General features: G+C 43.1%; 1 protein-coding gene across 1 annotated transcript in view; it reads right to left on the bottom strand.

The window, feature by feature from the left end:
- Positions 1-11,501, bottom strand: part of LOC103072349 (calcium-activated potassium channel subunit alpha-1) — a 545,963-nt gene that overhangs the window by 307,566 nt on the left and 226,896 nt on the right. Inside the window, exons 4-5 of the mRNA XM_007467587.1 lie at positions 5,275-5,368; positions 4,321-4,432 (exon numbers count right to left, since the gene is read on the bottom strand). Coding sequence (XP_007467649.1) covers positions 4,321-4,432; positions 5,275-5,368 — 206 coding nt within the window. The remainder of the gene's footprint in view (positions 1-4,320; positions 4,433-5,274; positions 5,369-11,501) is intronic.

The following is an 11,501-nucleotide window of genomic DNA, read 5'->3' as shown; positions in this document are numbered from 1 at the left end:
TTTCCCTACTCCCAGGCTACAGGACCCTGGACAAGAAAGTTAACTTCTTTGAGCCTCCATCTCCTTATCTGTAAAACGGGGACAATAATTCCTACCTCATAGGTTTGCTATGAGGATTGAGTTCAACGTTTGCAGGGGCTTACCAGAGCGCCCAGCACATAGCACAGCTGGAATTAATACTAGCTATTTTTATAAACATACTGTCCAATGCACTAAGATGATGCATGCAAAAAAGTAAATAAATATTGTATTATATAATATGCAACCATATATTAAGAATAGGAAATCAAACGTGATGCAGGTTATGCTCCAGAAAAGGTAAGGGCAGTGGGGAGAGGGGGCGTGGTGTTCATTTCACTTTTTATCCTCCACGGTGCCAGCCCTCTGCTCTTGACTAGGCTCAAGAAGTGTGTGCAGATCTGGGGCAGACTTCAGTTTCCTGCATCTTGTCCCAAACCTCAGCCAGTACAGGCAGTACTTTTCATTTTCTAAGAGGAGGGCAGCACTTTCTGAAATGCCCTATTTGATGGGATTATTCCTTTTACTTTATAAGCCATACCTCATGGGAATGTTCATTTTATCTCTGGCAGCTCATCGGTACAATAATTGTTTCATGGTGTAATAACCCACGTATTAAATCAGATGCAGGAACCTCCTTGAATATCATTATACTGAATTCTCTTCCATAACAGGCAGACCAGTTTTGGATTTTACCCAAGGGGCTTAGTTACCAAAGAACCAAAAGTATTCCATTAAACATGTTTTCTCCTGCAAGAGGAGAAAGGTTCTTAGTTGTTGTTATTATTATTTCATACCCCAAAGGTTGCTGGTCTTTGTTTCCAACTTCAATAGCACTTATGCTTCCTAACATACTATGTAATTTCCTTATTTATTAGGCTTGTTGTTTCCTGTTCTTCCCCCACTGCAATGTCAGAGGGTGGAGTGCTGCCTATTTTATTCACTGTTGTTTCCTAATCATCTGGAAAAGTGCCTGGCACATAGTAGCTGCTTTATAAACATTGTTCAATTCACGAACAAATTAAAGCACATTCTAGAGCGTATTTTTTTGAAGAGCAACCACAACTAAAGCAAAGTGTCTCTCATTACTCTTTTCTCCCTCTCTCTTTTTTTTTTTTCTGTTTTTGCGGTACGTGGGCCTCTCACTGTTGTGGCCTCTCCCGTTGCGGAGCACAGGCTCCGGACGCGCAGGCTCAGCGGCCAAGGCTCACGGGCCCAGCCGCTCCGCGGCATGTGGGATCTTCCCGGACCGGGGCACGAACCCGTGTCCCCTGCATCGGCAGGCGGACTCCCAACCACTGCGCCACCAGGGAAGCCCTCTTTTTTTATTTTTAACTGAACTATAGTTGATTTATAATGTTGTGTTAGTTTGTGGTGTACAGCAAAGTGATTCAGTTATATATATATATATATATATATATATATATATATATACACACACACACACACATATATATTCTTTTCCATTATGGTTTATTACAGGATATTGAATATAGTTCCCTGTACCATACAGTAGGTCCTTGTTGTTTATCTATTTTACGTACAGTAGTTTGTATCTGCTAGTTCCAAACTCCTAATTTATCCCTCCCCTACCCTCTCTTCTCTCTCTTCCATTTTTCTGTTCTCTCAGATTGATTTTCACTAGATCAGAACACACCTCCAAAAATCAGGATGACATCATCCACAAAAAGGCCTGGGTTGTTTTTTACAACATCCAAGTCCTCCCAACACTAAGACTCCAGGGAGTGTTTCACTCACAGCAAGGAGACCCGGCTCCGCACCCTGACCTGGGGCGAGCCCTACCAGCTGCAGAGAAGGGATGTTTCCACCACAGTCAGGTAGGGGTGCTCTCCACCTTCTAGGACCACAAGGAACCCTGACATAAAATTCAGATTCAGGAAGTATGAGGGCTGGAAGGTAGTTTAGTCTAAACCTCCCATTTTTCTGATGGGAAAACTGAGGGTCCAGAAAAGTGAGTGGTTGTTCAAGTGCACAGAGGCATTAGAACACAGCCAGGAAGAGAAGGCAGATTCCTTTTCTTCCTCCTTCCTTCTTCCTTTCCCCCCTCCACCCTTCTCTCTCTTTCTCTCTCTCTCCTCCCTCCCACTCTCTTCCTCCCTTCTGCCTTCTCTCCCTTCCTTCGTTCCTTGTCTATTTGTTTGGGGGTGTGTTTGTGTGAACTCTTCACAACAGGATGGTTTAGAAAGAGCCCCGGTTAGCAGTCCATACATAATCTTGACCCAGGTATGCTGGTGATTTAATTCACTAACTTCCCAGTCCTCTGCAACAACCAAGATCCCAAATTTTCTCAAATTTCCCATGAATGATGAAAGAGGCTTAGAGATGTTCTGAAATGATAGAAACTTAGCGATTGTCTAACCCAACCTCTATTTCACAGATGAAAAACAACAGGCTGAGGGAAGAAAAGTGAGTTCCTCAGGTCACAAGGCTGGTTAAGAACTCAGCTGAAATGGCTGGGACCCCAGGCACCAGAGCAAATTAACAAACACACACTCAGGATGTTTCTCAGATTGTTGAGCAGCTCTAATGGTCTCATCGTGCTGGCAAGAAAACCCCATCTAAGCAAGCACCCCTCAGATCAGGAAGGAAAACATTTCCATTGAGCAACTGAATACAATGCTAATGAGAAAACTAGTAGAAAATAGAATCCAAATAAGATACACAGAGATACATACATACATGTATGTATGTGATTACTGCATACATTGTATATAAAAGATACTTATTTTTAAAATACTTGATACTAGGTATATAATGAATTCACAGTGCTAGCAAGGACGTCAAAACATACTGCTAGCAGAAGCATATCTTGATACAACATTTTTGAAAAGTTCTCCATTAATATCTTCACCAACGAAAATATACATTCTCTTTGATCCAGCAAGTCCTCTTCCAGGAATTCTATCTAGAGATAGAATTGTACAGATATGTGGATGAGAGTGTTGACTAAGCCATTGTTTATAGGAGAAAAGAAAACAATCACGTGGTGCGTCATTTGGATCATGGCTGAATAAATGCAGTACAGCAACGTATGGGATTTTGTGCAATTGTCATAAAATGAATCATTACAGAGCTGAAGGGATGGCTGTCATCTATCCGTTAGTAAGAAAGCCAAAGTGCAGTGCAATGTGACTAATACAATGATTTTGTACAAAGACCACTGCCTCTAAAACACTATTATGTGTGCACGTCCGTGTGTGTTTGTGGTGAAATCAGCATGAAGGAAAGATGTGAACGTCTATAACGCTGAGCATCCCAGGGAGAGGGCAGTGATGGACGCGGGCGGAAGAGACACTTAATATTTTCATTATGCATCTTTGAATGTTGATATTATTTTATATATATATATATATATATATACACACACACACACACACACACATACACACACACACATACATGTATACATATATATATATATATATATATATTACTTCGGAAAAAAATAGGTTAAGACCAAAAATTTCTGAAAATAAAGACAGAAGGATCCCACAACTAGTCCTCCGAGCCCTGTTTCAGTCACCCCTCTTCCCCTGTAGACCCGTGACAGCAGGAACACTCTGAGGAAATTATTCAGTGTGGCAAAGAGAACCCCGAAGCTGTCTCTCTAAGCCTTTGGCTGTCATGACCATCCTCTGAGCTAGTTACTTTTCCCACCAAATCGTCCTAATCCTGACACAGGAAGTGACCTGCCAAGCAGACACAGGAAGTGAGGTGTGAACACAACTCCAGCAAAAGCTCTTCCTTTAACACAGGAAAGGAGCTTGATCTCCCTCAAGGTAAGGGTGACCCTAGACACTTACCTTATCTCCCACCCTACAAGGGAACTCACAACCATAAATAAACCACGCAGGACCCACTCATCACAAAACTAAGCAGCAGACAGAAGCTAACTTTGGCAGGCAGGCCTTCTGGGGCACCTGAATCAGCTACTCAGAAAGCTGGCCTTGTGCCCATGGGCTTCTTCATCCAGCCCTGACTCCCAGTTGAATGGAAAGTGACAGAACCATGAATGAAGAGGTCCTGGCTGTGACAGTGATGGCCACTGGGCTTCCACAATGATAAAACATTCTCTGAAGCACTCACTGTACACATCCTTCTTGGCTAGCGCTTTGCTTCCAAGAGGACTCTCAACCGTCAGCTTCTAAAAACTCCAGGAGTTGTGCACATGAATCCACAAAACTTTCCTTCTGTGGATTCCCAGTCCTCTGATGCACCCGATTCTATATTTCAGCCATGGCTCAGAAACCAGTAAGAAGGAAGGAAGACAGATTGACTTACCAAGCCAACTTCTGTTTAAGTACACAGACACAAACACGGGGGGGACCGTGAAGAAATCTACTACAGAGTTCACTTCCAGCCAGAACCACAGCTTATCATTGGCTGCAATAAACTGGGGGAAATAAAAAAGAAGAGAGAGAGAAAAAAAAAATGAGAAGCAGGGTGCCGGCATTCCAACTATACTCTTTTGCCAAAGGGTACGTTTTGGTTTTTCACGGGGGCCTGGAGGGAGAGTTTATGTTCTTCTTATATCTACACCAATCACATGCTATTTTTGTCTTCGAATTTGCATACACTCTCTAGTCTTTTCTAGAGAGTGACTGTAAGCTATGTTAGCCTTGGAGAAAGATCAGGTAGTATATTTTTCTGTGGTTTTCAACGGCATCATAGGGAAGTTTGAATTATCTCACCTTTCTTAAAGTCTCTAATATGAATATAACTATAAATAAAGCATATATGTATGCATTCATTCACACACACAATCTCTGTAATCTACATTCTGTACAGCTCCCTTCATAAACAAGGTCTAGTATAAATCCCCCAAGCCGCAAATTCTGCCAATCCAGCCCCTTGATTCAACCCTCACAACTCACTGTTCTCTCAGGATTCAGCTGATAAGCATAATTTTAAGAGGAGAATGTTTTCTTCCCTCCTATTTAAGGTAACCATGCATTCATGCGTGACTAGAGAGATGAAAAGCAGTAGACCAGCAGAGGTGTAATAGTTATTTCAATGCCTATCTCTCCTGCTCGGAACAAAATTAACAGGTACTTTAGGAAATGCTGAGCTAAGGAAAGGGCTCTCTCGCAGAAAATCAGAATGCAGATCTATCGTCTCCCCTGGAAACACTGGGCTTCATCTTGCCTGCGGGAGCGGATGGCTGATGCAGAATGGTCCCTGGGTATAAGACGTGCATGCCTCATCGTGCTACTGAGCAGTGTTGTTCAAACTTACCCGCAAGCCAAAGTAGAGAAGGAAGAACACGTTGAAAGCCATGTCGATCTGTAATGTGAAATCTTTGTAGAAATTCTGGCAGGATTCTATTGGGCTATTAGACAGGAAGAAGAAAAAGCAAGAGGTAAATGAAAAGCATCGTCAAGTCTTCCACATTGCTGTGCAGTGGTGGTGCTTGGGGGAGAGGACAAAATGAACGTTCATAAAATAAAACATTTGGTCTTTCTATCCCCTGTGATCATCAAGCAAGCATTGCCAAGGGGTCTTTCCATTCAACCATACGGTCTTTTGTTCTTTTATTTGTTTTCATCATTTTATACATATATTATTTTCATCATCATTCAACAGCTGAGCTAAGAATCTAAAGAGGATCATGCAGACACCTTGGAGGAAGGACAAGCAGAAGAAACCACCAAATTCCTCAATTTCATATTAACCCTTAAAGAACTGACTTCTTTTAGAGGACACAAACGTAAGCTAAAAGCAGTCCCTCCTACTCTCCAGCACATTAGAAATGAAGCCCATTTTCAATTAAACACAATGGCTGTGTTTTAGAGCATCTCAGGAAAGCTGTGGAGGACAGGATCCTGGTTGATGTTCTGGCTAGACTAAATATGGACTTAAATGCAGCACTCTGATCTGGGGAAAGAAGCATGGCCCAACCGGTAAAATTCAAGACCATTAAACCAATATATTGAAGCAGTACTCTAAGGGTTAATTTTTTTTTTTTTTTTTTGGCATGCAGGTTAATTGCCTTTGCGTGTGTCAAGCAGCCAGTGCGAATCCCCAGCACACTCTACTTTGTTCAAGAGTAGGCAGTTCCAAAGTGTACGACTATACAAACTGGTACATGGCTTCCATGTGCTTTCCTGCATCAAACTGATCAGAGGATCAGAGTGTGAAAAGTCCCAAGGTTTGGGCTGGGTGGGAAGCAGGAAAGCCTCATAAGCCTTTCAAAGCTGTGAATGAAAAGTCACAGTATACTGTTATCAGTAAGCAAATGGTACTACTCAGGCCAGGAACATCAAGAAGGTGAGGTGAGGGAGAGAAGGGAGGATGGAGAGAAGTAAAATACTTTCCCCAGATGGGAAGCAACATGGACCTCCGGGCCAGGAGAGGGCTAGCTTGAGAAGTGCAGGATGGAGGATTTCCGAGTATCACCACTTTGGAAATCACTGTACACAATACCAGTTAGTATAGTTGTACTTCCGTAACGGCAGTGCTTAGTTGTTCAACAGGCAGGAATCTGTGCAGTATGAGAATGCAGGGCCCACTTAAAGGCAGGGTGAGTCAGTCTGTGGGACTCTCCGACTATGTTACATGCACCGGATTTATCCATTCTTCATCTGTATTATAAGTCAAACATGCCCTTTGTCGTCTCCCAAATCACAAATACGTGGAAAACCCTCCCGACAAGCATGAAGAGGAATCTACATTTGCATTTACAAAGTAAGCGGACTGAACAAAAAACAAACACTGAAAAACAGTTATTGCATAAAGGAAGTGGCAACTGCTAGGTTTTCACTAAGGGCAAGTGGGAGGAGAGACAGCATGGAGTTTGCTTAGTCCAATGCTGAAAGGAGGCAGGAGCAGAAGAGACTAAACACCACAGCCCACCCTGCTCTTTGCCTGGTCTCCTACTCAGGTATTGATTCAATGAAAAAAGGAGAATTCAGGCCTGGGGTTAATAAGGGACACTTCTACAATTCCCAAGCCATGATGGCATTTTGTTTAGTTTCAAGAACAAAACCCACAAGGTCCACATGTGTCAGAGTTCTTAGCTACTCTAGCTGCAAGGGAAAGAAGTACATGAACTAGGTTGACCAGAAGTCCACTACAGATCCCAAGGGATGAAGAGACAATGCAGCTCTGTGCTATGTAAGCCACTGGTATGACGTGCTACAGAGTAGTGAAAGAGTAAACTGTGTGTGTGTGTGTGTGTGTGTGTGTGTGTGTGTGTGTGAGAGAGAGAGAGAGAGAGAGATTGACGATGGGGGGGCTCTGTTGGTAAATACTGTGTTGCACTCATGTCTTCCCTTGTGCCAGCAGTGACTCAGCTGTGCATTATAAATTTGTTTTCATCAAGACTGAGGTATACACAATTTAGGGGACGGAGAGAAAGTCTTGGTTCTCAAGTCTATTATGGAAAACCCAGTATCACTTCACCAAGGCCACACAATAACCTTACTATTGCTCTCACAATAGTTACTGGTGGTATATTTGAGGGTCCTATGAGTTCCCTAGCTCCTATTAATTCCATTGCTTCTGTAGTTAATTTCGTAGTAACCTTGAAATACATCGAGCAGGGAGAGTATTTGCTAGGCTGTGGAAGCAAATGGAACAGTGGGGGAAGAGATGTTAGCTCAATGCCACTGAGGATATTTCGGTTCGACACAAATGGAAGTAGATATTTGAAAGAGTATAAGGAATTAGGCTGTAGCAACTTATTTGCACTTTCTTGACTTCCTTGTCATTTCTGCTGTTCCCTCCTACATTGCCCATCCCTAAAGGCAGCAATGAGAGGGCTTGATGCTAAAGGACACTCTGTTGAAAAATACACCTCAACAGCACTCCTGACTTACAGAGACCAATGTTGAAACCATAATAGACCTTTTCTCTAGTCTTTTATTCAAAACTTTAGAGAACTGATTTAATCATCCTGTTATATCATTCCTTGAGTCTCAGACTTTGAGCTGAAACAATAAAGGAAGTAAATTATGCTGCTGGTGCCGGAGGCTTTCCCTCTGGCTGAAGCTCACCAGTAACGTGAGCCACTTCACTAAGATGAAGAAGGGGGAGACAAGCAGGAAACTCTGCAACAGAACAGGGCCAACCCCCAGGAACCCAGTAGGACCAGAGTGATCAGGGAGTCTGTTTTCTATCTCTCTCAGCTCTTTCCTGCTTGCCATAAGAGCCCAAGGAGAAATGGCCTGCCTAGTTTTCTCAAGTGGCATCAGAACGGTTTATCAGGATCCCCTCCAAGACAAATCCTCTGAGTGCCTTTAGTCCATGGACTCACACAATCAAAGACCACAGAGCAGAGATTCTAAAGCCCCATCATTTCATTCCCCAAATGGAAACAACCCAGGGAGAAGTTCATTGATCTTATAGAAAGAAAATACAGAATTCAACAACAAAAGGGTTGGCCATATCAGCCAGGATTTATTTTCCTCCCAAAGAGACTTTATCTTGATTAATGCTCATTGTAGGACGGAGAATGAAATAACAAACTCTTCCTTCTTGTGTAAAATAGAAGAGTTCCTTGTCTAGAAATTTTAAGAGCTAGGAATCACTTTATTTTTTTCTACAAAGGAAAGTGACTCTGAATTACACACTTAAATTTGGATCGCCATTCTGATGAGGCATGCCCACATCACAACAGGCTTTTTATGGACTTATGTTGCCAACAGAAAAAAAATAAATAAATAAGAGTTTTAAGAACTGAAATAAAAACACCAGACCTCGTAGTAGAACTGACTTTCCCTAAGTTGCTCTTGGTTAACTAATGACTTACTAATTAGAGGAGATAAGATACTTGGTAAGCTGATGGACTGTTCATTACTAGGCTCTCATAGTCCATGGATCCAGTGTGATACTAAAACCTTAGACAAATTTAGCATTTTGATCAGGACTCTATGATTGGGGCACCTTCAAGAGAACCTCAATAAAAAGCTGCTCCTAATGGGATAAACTTTCAGAGTAGAACAGGTTGGAATACGAACCCTTGTTTCCTCTTGACCATCAAGTAAGCATAACCTAAGTATTTAGATGTCTCTACAGAGGAAAATGAGACTCACCCAAGTGGGAAATATATCTCTTTTTTCACCTATTTAATAATACAGTATCCCACGAAGACCTTTGAGCAGGGAGATCCAACAGTCCTTCTTGAAGACTGACTTCAGAACTTATCTTTCCAAAGCATGAGGCAAGCAATGACTACCCAGGTTTTCTTTTAAGGGGCAGGGGGCTAAGGACAAAAATCTCACTTCTAGCAGTTATGATGCCTGTATCATCTCCAAGAAGGAAGTAACTGCCTCTCTTCTCAGCCTCTAAAACTTCCCTGGTATTTTCTGAAGTCTGTTTTCCTAACTCTCTTGAGGCTGGCTTTCCAACCCTTTGAAAATATTTCTCCAGAACAGTGTTTCTCAAACTTTAGCATGCACCTGGAGGGCTTGTTAAAACACCGGTGGACCCCACCCCCAGAGCTCCTGATACAGTTGGCTTGGTATGGGGTCCTGAGGATCTGCATTTCCCAGATGCTGCTGCTGAGCCGGGGACCCCACTTTGAGAACCACAGCTCTCGAAGAACTTTCCTGCAACTACACACTCCTTACAGGTGTTGCTGCTCAAGGTGACTCCTATTCAGACCTGAACAAAGAGGATTAAGCATTCAAGCCCATCCCCAGACAACCACCTGCCTACCGCTTAACTAAGCGCTGAGACCAAGGGGTTGAATAGAGACTTATCATTTTCAGATGTGAACAGGGCGATGGGGGTGGTGGGGAATTAAGACAATACAGGGAAGTAATTACAATGCCACCATGCAAGCTTCACCAATGACATTCCAATTAACAACCAGAGAGTGCCTGAGGAGCACATTTTTAGTTTAAGATTAAAAGGAAAAATGATGAGGGCTGGATTGGGAGAGGTTATGGAGACCGTCATTTATGAGAGAGAAAGAAATGTTAAGCATTTTAGGAACAGCAGCAGCAGCAAATATCCGAGAAAATTTAATAAATAACTACATGAGAGGGAAGGGACTAGCTGAGGAACAAAATAGCACTTTGTGAAATAATTTCCAACATTTAAATTCTCCTCACTCTTGTGGTGAGTCCCTTTTTAAATTGGATGGAGCCTTCTCAATTCCCTCCAGGATTATGGACCACCAGAGTTCAGGCTCACACGCTACAGACGTGAATCAATACAATAAGCTTCATGATTCCAGACTCTTCTCCTAGTCTCGCCTCTGCAATGTTGCTGGATTAATTTAATTAAAAGGTGTCATTCATCCACCATCATGGCTCTCTCCTGCCTCATGCATCACTTCCAAGTCTGGCTGAGAAAAACCTCTAAAACCTAGCCTCAACCCTGTATCTCCCATTTTCAACTGTGCTCCACGTCAAAGCCCTTTGCTGCCACAAGCTGGTATCTTCATAATTTCATGCATGTGACACCCCCCATATTCCTAATTTTAACTCTACGCTTCTGCTGTGGCCTCTTCAAATGCTCCTCCCTCTTTGTGTTCAAACCTCAGGCAGCTTTCAAGGCCAACCAAAAGGCATGGCACGGCCAATTATTCCTGCCCTCACTGAACCCTCCCATCTCTGAATTCTTGTAGCACTAGGAGCAAGGATTTCTTAACTGTCTCGGAATGTTGATCCTCATTCAATTCAATATAATAATACCTGGCAATTGTATAGAGTTTACACATACTATTGCATTCGGTCCTCACAACTCTGCAAAATATACAGTAGCAGACATTTTGTTCTAATCCCCATTTTGCAGACAGAGAAGCAGAGGCTCAGAAACCTACACAAGATCATGTAGCTAAGTGGTAGAGTTGGAACACAGACCCAGTATCCTTTCTGCCATACCGCCTTACTTTTCCAGATAAATTGCCATATCCTTGGGGAGGAAAAAGAAGCATAAGACATGGTATCTGCTATCCACAGGGCCTGCCATGGAGCTTACATAAAAGCAACAGGGGTTGACAATGGGGTATGACTGACTGTGGGAAGAGGTAAAACTGCCCTAGAAAAACATGTATGTGTTTATCGAATGGTCTGGGAAAATTCAGAGGAAGCTGAACTCTCTAACCTGTATCTAACCCTCCTCTGTAAAGACTGTCATGTGGGACATTACTAATCCCCAAAAGTCCTTCCTGGGACCCTGAATGGTAGTGGTGTCATGGAGCTTGACCTTGTCTGCTGAGGCTAAGTTCCTCCGCTTATAGAGAAATAACTCCTAGTTATCCAGCTGCCTAAAGATGGATGCCTTAGCCTCTCTTAACTCTAGAAGAAAAAGAATGAATATGGTAATGGAGGGCTTCCCTGGTGGCGCAGTGGCTGAGAGTCCGCCTGCCGATGCAGGGGACAAGGGTTCATGCCCCGGTCCGGGAAGATCCCACATGCCGTGGAGCAGCTGGGCCCGTGAGCCATGGCCGCTGAGCCTGCGCGTCTGGAGCCTGTGCTCCGCAACGCGAGAGGCCACAACAGTGAGAGGCCTGC

The sequence above is a fragment of the Lipotes vexillifer genome, unplaced genomic scaffold (assembly GCF_000442215.2).
Source record: "Lipotes vexillifer unplaced genomic scaffold, Lipotes_vexillifer_v1.1 scaffold1662, whole genome shotgun sequence".
Classification (NCBI taxonomy): Eukaryota; Metazoa; Chordata; class Mammalia; order Artiodactyla; family Lipotidae; genus Lipotes; species Lipotes vexillifer.
Note: the sequence above shows the minus strand (reverse complement) of the source record. Positions and strands in the feature narration are given on the sequence as shown.